The sequence below is a fragment of the Aulonocara stuartgranti genome, assembly GCF_965226115.1.
Source record: "Aulonocara stuartgranti genome assembly, chromosome: 3".
Lineage (NCBI taxonomy): Eukaryota > Metazoa > Chordata > Actinopteri > Cichliformes > Cichlidae > Aulonocara > Aulonocara stuartgranti.
In genome coordinates this window covers 11,299,470-11,317,190 of record NC_138941.1, presented here as the reverse complement: position 1 = coordinate 11,317,190, position 17,721 = coordinate 11,299,470, and the positions used below count along the sequence as shown (strand labels likewise).

The 17,721-nt window shown below is 42.6% G+C and overlaps 2 protein-coding genes across 4 annotated transcripts in view; both read left to right on the top strand.

The window, feature by feature from the left end:
• Positions 1 to 17,721, top strand: part of LOC309697256 (uncharacterized protein) — a gene marked incomplete at its 3' end in the record, with an annotated part of 102,771 nt that overhangs the window by 34,197 nt on the left and 50,853 nt on the right. The gene's annotated exons all lie outside the window — the stretch shown is intronic.
• Positions 9,422 to 17,721, top strand: part of LOC309702198 (protein NLRC3-like) — a 30,694-nt gene continuing 22,394 nt past the window's right edge. For all 3 annotated transcript variants that reach the window (XM_082526705.1, XM_082526706.1, XM_082526707.1), the window contains exons 1-4: positions 9,422 to 9,528; positions 11,206 to 11,335; positions 11,591 to 11,692; positions 15,680 to 15,758. In XM_082526705.1, coding sequence (XP_082382831.1) covers positions 11,217 to 11,335; positions 11,591 to 11,692; positions 15,680 to 15,758 — 300 coding nt within the window. In that variant the 5' untranslated portion in view covers positions 9,422 to 9,528; positions 11,206 to 11,216. The remainder of the gene's footprint in view (positions 9,529 to 11,205; positions 11,336 to 11,590; positions 11,693 to 15,679; positions 15,759 to 17,721) is intronic.

The window sequence follows — 17,721 nt, the reverse complement described above, 5'->3', positions numbered from 1 at the left end:
TATAAAGGTGGACTGACCTCCAGGGTCCTTAGTATCATATAAGCTCAGTTTGTGTCTTATATACTTTCCATTTATATAACAAAATATATAGAAAGGAGGGTGGTTTAAGATGTCTGTAGAGTTTTATTCATTATCTTTAGACAAACAAAGAAAGCACCATCCATTCGTCTCCAGTCTGTATGAAAAACAGGGGAAAGGTCAAATTAAACCTTTGAAACTCCTTTCACAATAAATCCATAAATAAACAAAATAAAACATAGAAAAGTGTTTAAACCCACTTTTCCATAAAGCTGTCAATAGGAAATGTTCCAGTAAACATGTCTGTGTTTCTGCTGTTTTCCTTTCATGCGTCCACAGCTGACAGGTAACCCTATTGGAGTCGCCATAGTGACGGGTGGCGTCTCAGCTTCAGCGTGTTGATGGGCACAGCCATGGTTACCACAGCTGGAGTTGGTGTACGGCGAGCTGTGAGAGGACAGAGATGGAGAACGCACATTTAACTCTTTAACAGGAGATACGTTACGACTAACAGACGACTGCTGTCTACATGATGTCTTTGCAGCCCTTATGCTACATGTTACACAACTTTTCTTCATGCCAACAAGACTGAGGTGCCACATAGTCGACACATACAGCTGATTATGATGCATGTTTTACTATTGCTATGTTCACATCATCTGCTTGGCTTTATTACTGAAAGCCTGGAGATCCTCTGACGTGTGAGAAAGAAATTCATGTGTTAGTGATGTTTTTCAGCCCTGATGGCTCATGTTGGAGAAACAAGCTGAGGTACGTGGAAAGTTCACACACACAAGTGGGCGTGAGCGCACACACAGAGAGAAACACAACTGAAGCATCTGTTTGCTGTTTCTGCTTTCATCATCTCTGCTGCTGTGTCAGGCTGGGGTCTCTCAGTGACGTGGTTGAGGTGAAGTATGACGAGTATCCCTGATTCAGTCCATCGAGACAAAGGGCAAAGAAAGCTGTTGTTAACAAACTCTATGGTGATGTGGCATTTAGCTCTGACTCTACGCTCTGCTGAATCCTTTGAACCTGCTGATCAGTAAAGCTCTACGTGCTGCAGCAGATTGACCTCATCTGTGTTCACAGGTGTGGACCTCAGCGCTGAGGTGCAGGAGACTTTCATTCAGTTCTCCCTGCAAACAGCATCCAGCCTGGAAATACTGTCATCTTTCCCACAAATGCTGCTCTTATCTCAGAGAAGAAGTCTGATGTAAATAACTGCAATCAACAGTGATGTTCTGCACAGATCACTTTTCCATTTTGCTCTCTAGATGAGTCCCAGCTGCCTGACCTTGTGTCCAGGTGATCGTCTCACTGAGGAGCTTTTGTTCTGAAAATCTCACGTCCATCACCTGTTTCCTTTTTACTATCTCTGCTCTTTCTTTATTCACAATGCTCATAATATCACACAATTATATTCATCACCTGCATGTTTTTATCCAGCTGCTGTTAGAACCAAACAAATAAAAAGGATGAAAAGCCTGAAATCCTTTGATTTATTACATTTGAAACAAATATGAGAGCATCCCTAACAGCACAGCTGAGGCCTTTGTTTTAATCAAGCCTTTGTATCGACACACTTGTAAAGATTCATATACAAAACATAATAGAATAAATCAATATAAAATACACATAATCACAAAAATGCAGCCATGTTGTGAGTTTGCATCTAAAACATGCATGTTTCCCTTTGTACAGGCAGATTTACAGCAGACAAAGCAACACGCTGATCGACTTTGACCGCTGCAAAAACAAAATACCCACCAAGTCTGAAGTCGATCAGAGGAACTGTTGACAGACTGACAGACAAACAGATGCTTGATTCATTAGTGCGATTAAATGTTCTTCTTTAGCAGCATCACTTCATGTGTTTGTGTTCCAGGAATAAAGGTCTGTTTAAACTGGACGTCTCCTCAGCATCACTCGTGCTGTCATGGTTTCAAAGCTGTGCAGAAAGAATCTGAGGGATGATACAGAGGTGACCAAAGTTACAAACATCCAGCTGTGCTGCAAATGTTTGCAGAGCTCCAAACTCTTTGGCTTTCTGCAGAGCAAGTATGGAAGAAGCACCTGAGCTAACTTCAGTTTAGACGATATGAGGAAAAATGCTGCTTCCCAAAGTTTCCTACAAGTATCCAGTTTATATTTAGAGAAGCGAAGGCTCTTTATCCTGACAACTACTCCCTGGTGGATCCCTGTCCTGTGACAGCAGCAAAGACTGTGTATCAGTATCATCAAAGCCACTTCAATAACCAGTGTTTAAAGCTCTCTAGCAGATGGACTTCAGTGGCAGCAGCCTCTGTCTGCTGTGTACAGAAGGTTCTCTGATGAAGCACACAGCAGATGCTGCACTACAACAGCAGCAGCAGCTCAGCTTCAGTTTGCTTCGACGCCCTTTTTGACCTGTGAAACAGCAGAAAATGAAACATTTCAACACCCGTTTGTTAGCGTGAGCTATTCTGCTGTTTTTCATCATTTCACAGGTGAAATAAAATCACATTTACTTCCTGTAGGAGTGATCGTGTCCAGCCTGACTGAGACCATGTGCTCCATCCTGCACAGGTAATAAACCTCTGACATGAAGGGCTGTCAAGTAGTTTTAGACAAATGGGGGTAAAAGAGACGTTAAAAGCTTAAAGAGAAACTACATTTTCTAAGAACTGTCTGACGTTCACCTCTCACACAGTGGATACGATTCTGCCGCTGCAGGAATAATCTTTGTGCTTATGAAACTGTCCGTGTGTTTGCAGAAAATGTCACATGTTCAAAGCCATCCCAGCACCTGGGGTTTGTATAAGTGCAGCTGTTGGTGGGGAGATAGTCTCACTCTTCTATATAAAGAGTCAGCAGGCAGCAGATCTTCATCTGTGATCTCCTCCATCATCACGTCTTCACTCTTCAGCAGCTATGGCTTCACTTCGTGCCCTTCTGGGAGTGGTGCTGTGCTCCTCATGGTTTCTGCTTCTGCCTCAGGCCGACTTTGATTTACAGAGTCATCCATAATATTTTTTATTTTTTATTTTACTGCCCATCTATTTTCATACAAATGTCTCCGTCTTATGGAAAAGGGTGGAGCTTATCCAACGAGGACAGGCAGGGCCCCCCAGACAGTTTAGCAGTCTATACAGGAGGCCGACCTTTGCAACATGTACTTCTATAATGACTTCACCATTTAGGTTATTTGGTTATGTTTCACCCTGGATTTTGTGTGATAATATTTATTTTGTCCACTGATTTAAAAACAACAAACTATATGAATATAAAACAGAGTGAACAACAAAACATCAGCTTTGGAAACTTTGATGTAAAATTCTGCAATTGTTTTCTCAGATATAGCATAAATCAAACTAACATACATCAGTGTGTTATTAATGTGCACACACACACACACACACACACACACACACACACACACACACACACACGTGTTACAATAAACAGCTCTTATGCTTCTGTATGATTCTCAGTGCTTTCCATTTGCGTGTCCACAGGTTGCTGTAAGTGGTGCTTGACTGCAGTTTGCTCTCATTTCAAGTGGTTTGCTGTCACAAAGCCAACAGGAAGTCCGGCCATGGTTGAGCCAACTGAAGATGGGTTGAAGGTGGCGTCCTCGTTTCCTCTGTGAGCGCGAGAGGACAGACAAAGCAAACACCGTTTGGACAGCATTAAAATATTTACACTGATGATTAATGTTGTGTCTTTGCACCTGTAGCGATACATGTTGGAAAATGGAGACTTTAGCCACCAAGACTGACGTGCCTGGAAACTTCCCTGTGAGTACGCCCACAAAGACAGGAAACAGTTTAGCCACCGCGGTTAATCCTCCATCATCATCATCCAGTATTTTTCACATCTTTTCTTCTGCTGTTTCCCTTGTTGTCAGTCACGGGGTTTGTGACTGAAATGCGTGTGGTCGACGGGAAGCCTGACGAGTACGGCCTGAATCATTCCATCAACACCGGACGGAGTGAAACCTTTGTTGAAAACAGATTATATGGTAACGTTGCATTTAGCTTCAGTAAACTGTGAAGTTACAGCAGCAGATTTACATCACGTGGCTTCACAGGAAGTAGTCTGGACCTCAGCGCTGAGGTTCAAGCAGCTCTGCTTGCAGACGGCATCCTTCCTGAAAATGTTCTTCATCTTCCTCAAACCAGAACTTTTACATTGGTGCTGAAGTTCTATATAAAAACAGCCTGAAATACAAAGTGATGTTGTGCACTGATTACCTCACACTTTCCATGTTTCCTTCTACAGAGGAGTGTCCGCCTGAGTGTTTTGTCTGATCTGTTGTTGATCGTCTCATTGACACTGCATGCAGATCTGACACCAGGGCTGGACTGGGACAAAAAATGGTCCCGGGCATTTTGACTGGAGACCGGCCCCCCAGGTATTAAAGGAAAAACCATGAAGCCTTTGAATGAAAACAAACGCTGTTGTCACAGTGATGGACGCTGTCTTGTTGGTATACATGCATCAGTCTAATAAACTTAAACCTGCACCATCCTCCCTGTCCTGGTATTCTAAACAGGAAGTAGACTGTTGGTCGAGTTAACCTCCTGAACATCTACAACACACGGTGGAAACCTGACATTAAGACAGAGACTAGAGGTGAGACATGATCATTGCTGATTACTGATGACAGATTTAGATATATTTTCATAAACCTTTCATTTGCCACATCAATAAACAGCACGGCAGGGCAAAATATGTTTTCTAACATGGCGACCTTTAAAAAGTGAAAGGAGACAGAAAGACAGGTGAGAAAGAATCAAACGGACTTTTTGATGCATTTTACACACAGTACTGGTGCAGAATCTAGAAAATGTGGGAAACACTGGCATCATATGCAGTACTTACTTCTGAAGAAATTATGATGGGACCCTTAAAAAATGACTATGTACAATAATGGATTTCTATACATTTTACATCAGATGAAAACGTTTGTTGTAAGATTCAGATAATTATTTATTAAAAGTGAGACATTTTAAATGAGAACAAGAAAGAAAAGTATTTCTTTGTGCCCCCCTCTCCCTGTTAATGCCCTACCTGCCCCCCTGGCAACACTTTGCTAGACCCGCCCCTGCACAGTTACCAGCTGTCAGCTACACAAAAAGGATCCTGGTGTTATTTGTCTCTCAGAAACAGTTCATAACTTCAACTCATTTTGGTTTTGTCATGTTTTGTTCTTTACATTGTCTTTCTTCTATATAATTGTTAAACATTTAATAAATATGTCTACAAAAAGATTTTAAAAATCAGACATTTCACACAGACACCCAAATGATTTCTGACTGATGAAGGGGGCTGAAGGTGCCCTGCTCTTGCCCAGCTTCTGCTGCTCTCTCCCTGCTCACTGTCAGCAGCTGGCAGCCTCGGTCCTGCCTGAGACTCTTCATCTATCAGTGCCAAAGAATATGGGAAATAGCAACGCACAACATGCACATTACAAAACAAGCACATGAATCAGCATTACATTCATTAGTGAAGTGCTGACGTTCGTTCCTAAACTTTGGGCCTTAATTAACATCACTGTGAACTAATGTTTGCTTTGCTTCTTAACCAGTGAAGCAGCGAGGGGCTTTCTGAGGTTCCTGCTCGTAAATGCCCAAAATGAGTCGAGTATTTCTCTGCAACTACAAACTCTGTTTTCATCAGAGGTGTAAATATTACAGCACTGTGTCAGAGTCACTGAGGCTGGAACACAGAAAAAGGAAGTAGATGTATTTATTTTTAGGCTTTATTGCCTGGAACCACTTTAAAAATACGCTTTGGGTCACAATTAACTGCAGAAAACCAGGAATCCACATATGAACATTATCTGTGCAGAGATTTATGCTTCTGAAGGTAAACAGTGAAAACTTGCAGCACTAAATGCACAGATAGCCAGGCGTTTCACATTTTGGGACCATCTGCCAGTTTTCATTTCTTAGGTATTGAAGAGCAGAAATGATTGAATTTTATTTACATGCTTAAAAATGTTTGCTTTTGAATATTATTTGAAGAATTACCCACACACTCAGGCACTGTGGGCCTGTTTCCCTTTGCACAACCGAGTGTTGGAAACGGGCCTTTTCTCTTTAAACTCTGAGGGGCTGTAACTTTGGCTTCTATTGGCAGATTTGCATGATTGACCCTCTTTTTAAAATAGTTTTAGCCAAGAGAATCAAGCTAACATCACTGTTTTTACGTCAGCTCACGTCACACGAGCTGTTTCAAGAAAAGTCCTCCTGTCACACAGCAATGCCTACATGAATCACACCACTCTGCTTAAATAATAATAATAATGTTTAGTGAAGCAGGTGAAGCAAAGGGCTGCTTTTAATAGGCTGGGAGACCCAGGTGTGCTGCTTTAGCTGCTGAGCCTCTCATGCTAGCCTCCATCTATAAGCTGGGATCACAGGAGTACTGCAGTCCTGACTAGATCAAGGATTGTTATTCATGCAGGTGACAAAAGTTTACATTCACAGAGTCATAGGATTGAGCCTGGTTTGAAAAGCAGCTGTTTAATGCAGCTGCTTAGAGTTCACACACAGTAGAAGAATCAGACTTGAGTCACATTTCAAACACTGGAAAAATACTCAGCAAGTAACAATGAAAACAGCACAGACTCAGTATATCCTGTTCAGTCCTGTGTTTGATATGAATGTGCTGTTCAGAGAGGATCTCATGTCCTCTTTTACAAAGCCTTTGTTTCATGATGTTTGTGTATAAATGAATGTAGGTGTGTTTCTAAGTGTGAAGGAGCCCTGGGAGAAAAGACTGAAGCTTGTGCCAAAGAACAAACAGGAAAGAAAGATCAGCATTAATGAAGACGAGCACAGAAGGAGCCCAAGCACGTGTTGCTTTTTCAGATTTCTCTAAAAGTGTGTGTTCATTTGTTCCATCCTTCACAACAAACAACAGCTGACAGACACACATGCACTCTGTGTCACTTCACAGGGGCTGATGAAAGTGGACACAGTAAAGGGAGAGCTGGACCTGCTCTACACATCCTGCACTCTGTTAACAGACTTTATTCTGCAGCATCAACAGATAAAAATATATGAAGATATAGAAACGTTTAACATTGTGACTGTTCACATTAGTGAAGCTGTTACTTTGCTGCCAGGTGGGAAAAGAAGCCTAAAGCTGAGTCTGATTAAACATCTGCTGCACCAGAGAGTTTCATGGCCCTGCTTTATCCTGTGCTTGCTGACCACCTCGTCCTGAAACCTCTTCATCATCCTCACAGTTGTGTGAAGAAAGAGGGAAGCAGGTGGAAACCATCTGTGCTGCTGTGTTCACTTGTGTGTGTGCGTCTATGGTCATATCTAATGTGTACCTACAGACAAACACAAACACCTGGCATTGCACAAGAGTCTCTATGGAGCAACCTGCAGATGTCAGAGATGTGATTAGAGGGTAAAGTGGACTAGTGAGAGCATCTATGTTGTTGTTGTCTGCTGGGGGACAGCATCAGCTCCAGAGATGCATCAGGATCAGCAAACTAATCTGCAAGGCTGCAAGTGTCACTGAAGGAGTTTGAGTCAGTGAGGGACTCAAACTCACACAGCTGGTCAAGAAGGCTCAGCAGCTGCTGTATTTCCTGAGGAGGCTGAGGAAATTTGGTATGTTGGCCAAGATCCTCAGCAGGTTCTACAGCTGCACTGTGGAGAGCAGCCTGACAGCTGCATCACTGCATGGTACGGCAGCACTACTGCAAACCGCAAACGCCTGCAGAGAGTGATAACAACTGTGGAGAAGATCATCAGGACCCCGCTGCCCTCTCTGCAGAGCAGCTACCATCACAGAGTCCAGAGGAGAGACACACCTCTGCCCTCGAGACGAAGGTTCAGAAGTGTGAAATGTAGAACATCCAGACTCAACAACTCCATCTTCCCCACTGCTATCAGACTCCTGAACAGCTGACCGACCTCAAACTGCAGTTTGCACATCAGGTCACTTTGCACACTAAGTTCATTTTGCACATTAAACTCCATGTACATCCATGTACATCGACATCTGCAGACCACACGTGTCTTCAGTTACTTATTTGTACTTATTTGCAGTTATTTATCTTTTTATTTTATTTTTTTAAGTTATTTTTTATCCTTATTTTATCTTTTTATTTATTCTTATCTTGTTCTTTTAACCCTTATCTAACTTGGCATTGTGCACGGTGTGTTTAGATTCAGTTTAAATTCAGGGACACGGAGCCCCTGTTGATCCTCTACCTAATCACACGAGCTACGGTGTGAAAACGGGTGTGGGTCACAATCAGCCAAGGTTTTGGGTGAACCCATTGTGAGATCTAGCCCCACCCCATCATGTGATTTCCTGTGATCAAATGTCCCAGGATGTAAGTGGGCGTTAAGACGTCCATGTCCCTCTTCAAGCAACTTAAAGAAGTCGAGACGCTTTTCTTTCCAAGCTCCTTCAACAACATCATTCATAGAACAACTTCCAGCTTCTTTTGCTCGGCTACAGTTTGGATGGATTTGCATTTAAAGATGCAACAAGACTAAAATGGTTAGGGTCAGGAGGTCAAAGGTCAGAGCTCCTGTGGGTCTGAGGGCGGCCTCACGCTGGAGAAGGATGAAGGAGTCTGACCTGAGCCAGTGTTTGACATGAACACATCAGCACTGCTGTCAGTGAGCCTAACGACAGCCGTTAGCATCATTTCAGTGTTTCAGTCATAAAAACACTTCCTGTCTCTGTGGTGGTTACAGTGACATCATGCAGTTTGTGCTTTGACCTCCAGAGGGCGACAAATCAGCACAGACAGAGAGCTCCATTCAAACTTTGCTGCCATCAGGAATAATTCTTCAAATATAATCATCAGTGTTTGAGCAGCTATGATATCAGGGACAATCTAGACATGTGTGACAATACTGAACATGTCACATGACACACCTCAAACATCATGTGATCCACTCTCAGTCTGCACTTTCATTCATGACTTCAACAGGTTGAAATGAGCTTTGAAGAAACATTCAGTGAAATAAATCTTTCATGGATTCATGTGAGCAGCAGATGAACTTTGTACCAACAACATCTTCAATAACAGAGTCTGAATGAAGCTCAGGTGTTGATGCTGCTCACTGATTGGACGCTTGCTTTCAGCTCTGCTCTCAGTCTTTACTGCACAGGTGAAGGTAGAAAGTGTGACTGGATCTATAGACTGGAAACAGAGAAACATGCTGAACATTTGAAGCTTTGCAGCAGAAATGTTCATGTTACAAATACAGCAGAGCTGATCTGGGATCAGTGTGTTCACACCTGCAGCTACAACAAGGTTTCATGTCTCCACACGTCAGCATGTGAACTTTACTCTGACTCAGTCTGAGCAGTCAGACGGCATATTTTTAAAGTTAACACATCAGCACACACAGAGCTGAGCCCCTCCCACCTGTGCTGAGTTTCAGGTGGAGTCCCGCCTCCTTCCAGGAAGCAGCTCACCTGTGTGTCCGTGTTTAGTGTCCAGGTGTGGAGTGGAGCTTGTTGTTGGTGTGTGAAGAAACTGTAAGTTTGCTTTGTTTCCTCCTTTAACAGTTTGTCTTTAGGAACTTTACTGTTTGTTCAGCTCGTGTTTGATTTCTTCACACAACAAACTGTGTGTGTTTGTATTTCCGGTCTCTCCATTAAAGTCAGTGTGTAATGTTTCCTGGCTAACATCAGCTGTGTGCAGCTTAGTTCAGCACAAATCTGCCGCTCCATAGTTCACGGTAACGGACTCACAGCTGGACCAACGAGGCCGAGTGTGTCCGCCACTCTGAGCTACGTTCGTGTTTGTGTACTTGTAGTTTGTACTTTGAGTTCACTCAGAGCCCACAGAGGACGCAGCGTACGTGATGACGTCACAGCCCTTTACCTCCTTTACTGTCACTGTGATTAATATTTACACACGAGACACCTGCAGAGCTCTGACGCTAAGCTAGCACACAGCATGCTAACACTAAGCTAACGCTAAGCTAACACTAAGCTAACACTAAGCTAGCCAAGAACTCAGAGTGAGTTAAAGCTGAGTAAACACTGACCCCAGACCAGCACCGTGATAAAGTGAGCTGCTGCTGCTGAACTTGAACAGGTAACAAAGTGATGAGCAGTCAGGCTGCAGGTTTCTACCTGTTCATGTTTCTACAGTAGAATCACTTTGAAGTGTCTTTGTGCTGTTTCATCTTTGATTTGTGTTCATAAACACTCAGAGAAACATCACGTGACCTCATCAGGATCTGTGTTGGTGTGTGGGGCTGTACCTCAGCTTTATGTTGTTACATGCTCATTTGTTCATTTTAACATCAAAGTAATGTTATGAGGAGTAATGAAGTAACGTATTCCATTACTTTTAATTAAAGTGTTCTGTGTAATATGTGTAATAATGACTGTTTTGAGTAATGACCAACACTGATCACAACAAAGAGGAAATGCCTCCAACATGCACAAACATTTGAGCCACAACATGCAGTTAATGTGCACAAATGTCTTTGATATGCTGCTCAGTGATGGTGGTGACTGTCAGAGCAGAGCTACTGAGAATCAATAAGTAATATCAATGATGGGATCAGAATCACTAAATTCTTCTCATCCCTGTCAGTATCATACATGTGCTGTATAATGTGATAAATGTAGAGGTGCTGGCTGTTCTCTCACTCTGCTGTTTAGCTGTAAAGGACGCCTCCCTGCCTTTGTCTCATTCATGACCTTTAATAGTCTCTTCTAACATGCAGAGATCTGTATGATCTGTTTCATAGAGTCTAACCAGCCTGTACAGGTAACAACAACAGTCACTGCATCACTGACACACAAACGTCATCTCTGTCAATAACAACATTCATACATGGAATAAAAACACATCAGTGGATCATTGCTGGAGCTGATGTTTGTGCTCCTGGTGCAAAGGCTCTCAGTTTCCTCCTTGAAATAACATCAGTGGTGGGTCAGCGACATGCTTTCTTTCCCTCTCAGGTTTAAATATCTGGGACTCTCCACCGTTTGGTTTTAGAGCTGAAGAAGCTTCTCTGATGAAACGTCTTCCAGAAACTTAAAGACGTCTCTTTTCTCTCCAAGCTCCTTAGATCACATGACCTGGATGACTGAACCTACAGACATATTGACCTGGTTTCATGGTCACATGACAGGTCAGAGGTCAGTTCCTCCTGTTAATGTGAACTCACTGAGTGTTTGTGGTTTACCTCTCAGACTGACTGAAGATGATGATGGAGGAAGAGGAGGACAGAGCAGAGTCTGCAGGGTCCAGCTGTCCGTCTGTGAGGAGTGACGGGTCCAAAGGAAACAATCCAAACTTCAGTGGTGAACCTGGAGCAACGAGGTCAGAGAGCTGAACTCACTGAGTAACAGAAATAATTCTGCACTGACATTATAATCAGTGTTGACTCTGGTTGATTGTCTGACTGTGTTTGTGAGCTGAGAGGAAATGAAAATGAGTTTGTAACAAAAATCAGTTTTGTCCAGTTTTCCTGTAAAAAGCTGAACTCTAATCTAAGAGGATGTTACTGACAGGAAACAGCTGCATTATCTGCAGTCTGTGTGATCACAGCTGCTTCAATCATGTTTGTGTCTGCAGAGGTCAGAGGTCACAGTCTGCAGGGTCCAGCTGTCCGTCTGTGAGGAGTGACCGGTCCAAAGATAGCAATCCAAACTTCAGTGGTGAACCTGGAGCAACGAGGTCAGAGAGCTGTGATGACTCCTTTACATGTTTGTGTTTCCTGGATAAATATGACCTGAAACATCCTCAGATTGTTACAAAGATTCATTAAAAAGAAAACAATGAAAGAGAAAAGATCCAAATGTTCGACTTGGTCATTTGCTGTTTGAGGACAGTGATGCTCATATCTGTGGGGAAAGTGTGACCTGAGTGGGTTCATGTTTGTCTTTAAAGAACGGGGCCCTGTTTCAGGAAGCCGGTTTAGTGGAAAAACTGAGTAAGTATACCCTGAGTTAACGAAAACTCTGGGTTTTCGGTTTCACAAAGCGAGTTCAGCTGAAGCCTGAGTGAGTCACTATGACGACACACGCCGTGAAGCTAACCTGCCCCCTAGCAGGTTTACTACAACTAACCCTGACTGTCTCCGCCCCTTTGTCGGAAACCTGACAGTAGGAAGTGTCGGACATGGCGTGTCCCTTCCTTGAAGAGCCAGTAGATCGTGAAGCCCAAATTCTCCGCAGAGCTCTCCGCCGGGAGAGAGTGATTAGAGCGCGTTTGGACATTTTATCATTTCCTGATGATTTTCTGTGCGAACGTTACCGTTTCTCAGCACAATCTATAAGTTATTTGAATAACATCCTCAGGCCATATATTACGCATGTGACACATCGCGGACATGCTCTCAGTTCTGTACATATTATTTGTATTGCGCTTCGTTTTTTTGCAAACGGGAGCTTTCTGTATAATATTGGTGATGCTGAGCACGTTTCCAAGGCTACCGTCTGTCGGGCAGTCAGGAATGTTACAGTTGCACTGAAACGTCTCCTGTACTCGTCTGTGGTGTTCCCCGGTCACAGACCCACAAGATTCATCAAAGAGGGATTCCACAAAATTGCAGGTATCAGGATGACCAAAACTTAATTTATGGTGTGGTGATACTTGAACTACTACTTAAATTTTACATTTATTTTCAGGGTTCCCAGGCGTGATTGACTGTATAGATGGCACTCACATTCCAGTCATTGCTCCTTTAGTAAATGAAGGAGACTATGTGAATAGGAAGTCTTTCCACAGCATTAATGTACAGGTACATAGTTCCCTGTAGCATGTCAAACTAACAAATTATTTCATTATAGTAATGGATGCTAATTTGTGTTCTCTGCACTGTGAAGATCATATGTGATGCTGCCAACATTATCACAAATGTGGAAGCCAAGTGGCCAGGCTCTGTCCATGACTCACAAATATTCCGTGAATGTACACTGAGCACAAAATTTGGACATGGTGAGTTGAGAATACTTTAAAATATATAAAGACCAATTGCTTCAGGGACATTTGAACTGAAGTGTATCCTTCTGTCTTAGGAGAGTTCACTGGCTACTTGCTTGGTGATAGGGGGTATCCATGTTTACCCTATTTGCTTACCCCTTACCCTGACCCTGAACCGGGCCCACAGCAGCGATATAATCTGGCTAATTGCAGGACAAGAGCCAGAATTGAAATGACTATCGGAATGCTTAAGGCCCGGTTCCAGTGCCTGCAAAGACTCAGGGTCACCCCAGAAAGGGCATGTGACATTATTGTGGCATGTGTGATTCTTCACAACATTGCCACAATTAGAGGAGAACACTGTCCTTCTGAACCAAACATCAGCAGTGATCCAAACCATGAACATCCTGACCCTCCCAAGGACATACAAGATGGAAGTGCAGTCAGAGACACCATATGTCACAATCATTTCTTTTGACCCATCACCTCAACATGTTGAAAGAAGAATAAACAGATTTTTTGTTCAACTGGCTTTATTGGTCGCCTGTATTTCCTGTACACAAAGTATTAAAAGATGTAAACCTCATAAAGTGTCTCTGTTGCTTCCTCCTCTGTAACAGCTGTCAATGTTTCTTCATTATTTTCCTGCAGTAAAGAAATAAACAACATTGCTGTTCTACTGTAAACTCATATAATCTGTGGAGTATTACTCACAACTGCATGTTGGTCTGGCTCAACAGGAGGCTGCACCAGATGCAGTACACCACCACCATCAACTGATAGAATATGAGGTTTATACAGGTCACTTATAACTTACAAGGGACCAAATGGCAATTAACAAACATACCAATCACCTTACACTTCATTGTCATTATGCTCTCAAAGACAACCAAGCCTGAGGGAAGGCAAAATCAGTAGGAACATAACTTCACTACAAAATAATCCATTATGGTAAAGAGTTTATCAAATGAATGAGTAGCACTGCAAAGGTGACTGTGAAGAAAGGATGTATGCACATCATGTATTATTTTGAATTTACCCCCTATGTAGGCACTTGTGTCTTGCGGGGTTATTGACTCAGAGGATGTCCCCGCAGAGATGCCTTCGGCCACAGGGCGCCCACTGTTTTGGCTGAGGGCCAACTGCTCAGCCTCTGTGAGTGGTGGTGGTGGAGGACCCCCACCTGTTTTTCGGGCCTCCGCTTTTTTTCTGTTGGCTATAACGGGCCACATTTGAGCATACAGAGTAAGCAAATATGTACTTGTAATGTGCTCAGATAATTTCAATAAGTGCTTACAGAAAGAAAATTAATGTAGCCTCTAACTGCAATTGATTTACATAGGACAAACAGACCAAGCACTATGGCTCATAATACAATTACACCTCACCTGTTTGGACTATATTTTTATATTTCATTTTTACTTGCTGCCAGGAACGTTTGGGGCCTGTTGGGTTGCACCTGCGCTCACATCACATCACAAAATAAAATGTATAAAATAACAAATAAAATAACATATGATAAAATAACGTGTTAAATGGGTGGAAATCCCTAGATCAATGTTTATATTAACACTCACGCATTGACTCTGTCGGCTATGTTTTGCCATACATGCTCCCTGTCTTTCGCAGCTGTGGCTGTGTTACTTTTTTCCGCGGAATTTGCGTGTTATCGGCATATACTGCCATCAGAATTTCGGCCTCAAGCGCTGTAAAATACATTGATCACGCCTTCTTTCCCTCCGTCTCCATGGTGACTCGCTTAATCTGTGCTCCGCTTATCAGGGCTTTATGTATCCTCGTCCGCGCGCTTCACTTGGGGTTAAAGCAACTCCGCGTTGACTGAACTAATTGTTATCAGCCTTTCTGAAACCGAATATTCCGAGTTGGACAGTTCGGGGTTACTCAACCCTGAGTATCGTTTTTCACTCTGAGTTTTCTAAACCGGCTTCCTGAAACAGGGCCCAGAGCTGCTCTGATTCTCTTTGTGTCTGATCTGTTAAACAGTCTGAGAGGTCACACAGAGACCCAGCAGCTAAAGCCTGGATCATACTGGCTGCTGTTACTCCATCAGGACAACACTGAACCACAGTGGTGTGGATGTAGTGGATAAATCCCACCATACTGATGCTCAGAGTTAACCACAGGGAACAAAACCAGATGTTACCTTCAGATTGTGACCTTTGGAGTGGACGATGCAGATTTCAATAGAGAATAAATGTTGTTGTTTTTCAGCTGTGAAGAAAGAATCAAATTTTCTGAACTTAAGAATTTATGATGCTGGAAACAACATGGAGACTATAACACAATATTTCCACTGTGTTCATAGAATGAATGTAAAACTGTCAGACATTCATTAAATATGCAAAATGTCTACAGAAGCATCAGAGGGTCAGACGTGAAGCACTCAGTGATTTTGATCAAATGACTCATCAGTTATTGATCTGTACTACACTGATCTACCACGTTAGTAAAGCTGGTGTTCTGGTGGTGGAGGGAGACTCGGATCATGTTCTGGTTTTGGAGCAGTGATCTGCTGATGGTTCAGTTTGATGAGCTTCTTCAAAATCATCCCTGACATCACCACTGAAAGGACGTCCATGAAAACAGACTGAAAATTACTGATATGTTCACAATCTGAGAGTTTAAAACTTGACAGACTTGATTCAGATGAAGTTATTTGAGCAGAAACTCCTGGATCTTTATCCTGTGTTGATCTAATCCTTCATGGTTCCTCCACAGAGTGGACCAGCAGAGCTCAGAGGTTCCCAGTGGTCAGTCTGCCCAGCAGCATCAAACACAGCTGGACTCCATATTTATGGTCTGTACTTGCACAACAACTACTTTATTATTAATATTAATAATAATGCATTTATTTATAGGTCCCTTTCAGAACACCAAGGACTCTGTGGACTAAATGACCAAAAGAAACAAACTTTGAAATCAGACGGTGCAAATGTGATCACAGGGAAACGTTTTAAACATCGAGGCTTTAAACAGAAACCAAAGTGAAACAGTTTGTAGTCGAGATCAGTGGGAATGAAGCTGAATAACTGTTTCTTCAATAACTTTGAGCAATAAATGACAAATATGATGGAAATTAGCAGCATTAGCACTTACTAATGATGTTAGTCGACACTCGGCTGTATTGAGACGACCACATTAGGTGGTCCTCAACTGTAATGGAAACCAGTGGATCCAGTCCAGTCGTGGTGACCTGTGGTGAGTCGATCTGAGCAGCTACTAATGGAAACAGGGCCATAGATGTGTTTGTGCTTAATAACAGTGAATCACATGAGTTTTACATTACAGTTAAAATCTCATGTTGTTTGTTAAAGTGTGCAGTTCAGGGTGTGTTACTAAAACACTTTCCAAAGACCCAGCCCCCATAAAAAGCAGCCAATCAGCTTCTAAGAGTTACACACCCACACATATCTATCAGGTTAACTCTGGTCTAACACACTTGGATTTAGCTTGAAGAATGTTCCTGTACGAGGACTGAAAATGATTTAAAAAGCAGCCAATGTCCAAAGAACAACTTTGACACACCTTCATAAAACCTGCAGAGCTCTTAAAAAAGAAAAACTAGCTGAAAGTCTGGCTGCTCTTATGAAAAGTACAGAGAAATTATGGGTCGCTCAACGCTTGTGCACAATATAAGAGTTTAAATAAATCTAAAGAATAACTCAAAGTCCTACAATCATACTGATAAAGTCATCTACAGCTAACTATCCAAGTGGATTTGTTTAAGACAGCTCCATCTGCTGGTGGCCCTCTGCAGGTGCATGAAAGGGGCGTGTTTATATTGAAAGTAGTAGAGAAAGTAAACCCCACGGGAAGGAGGAGGACTCTCAGCAGCTTCCAGCTCATATTCAGACATTTGACTTCTCACTGAAAGCAGCAGTTTGAGTGTCTGTACCTTAGTTAGAAGAGATAACATGTCAGTAGTAATTAGAGTTGATTGAGCAATGCTGTCCTTGTAATGTAGTTTATGATTTTTATGGACAAGTCCAGTTTTTCTGTAGAGCCTCTCAAGTTGGTGACAGCAGCAGTGGAAGTTCACGTGTAAACCAGAGCAGCAAATCAGGTCCAAATGTGTTGTTCACAGTGAGTGGGATCATCATTGGCTGCTATGTTAACCTCCTGCAGCAGGATGTCTTTGGTCAGAGAATGGATAGATCACTAAGTCATTGTTGAGTTTAGGGAGACAGTAGACAGTTGGAGGAGGTTCAGCCAGTTGACACACAGTAGATAAAATAACTGAAGGCAGGAGCAGACACCTGTATGACTTTCCACCTCTCACATAGATTATTTCCCTGGGCAGCGCCACAGGGCTGGTAGATGTAAACAAAGCTGGAGGAGAGGATTGATTCATCTGAGAAAAGTCACAGAGTTGTGTCTTGATGCTCAATCATCCAGGTACGTAAATCCCAAAAAGCTTGATTCTGTTCATCTGGATGTTTTCAGTGGGAGAAACGTTTCATCATCATCAGGTGACTTCTTCAGTCTCAGCTGACTGCAGGTTTCAATCTCATAAACAGGACATTTGTATGACTGAAACCAGCCCACTGAAGGAACAATGGGCTGGGAGGTCAGTTCATTGATCATTGGTACGCATATTGTCAGGACCATTGATCAATGGTTGTTGATCAATGGTCATGAGTCCAGTTCACAGAGAGCTGGGGAATGGCTGCAATCACAGCATGTAAGATGGTGACAAATGTACCCTTAGGCCCCTCCTCCATTCAGAGATGGTCGTTTCACATAAATGGCCTCCTTGACTC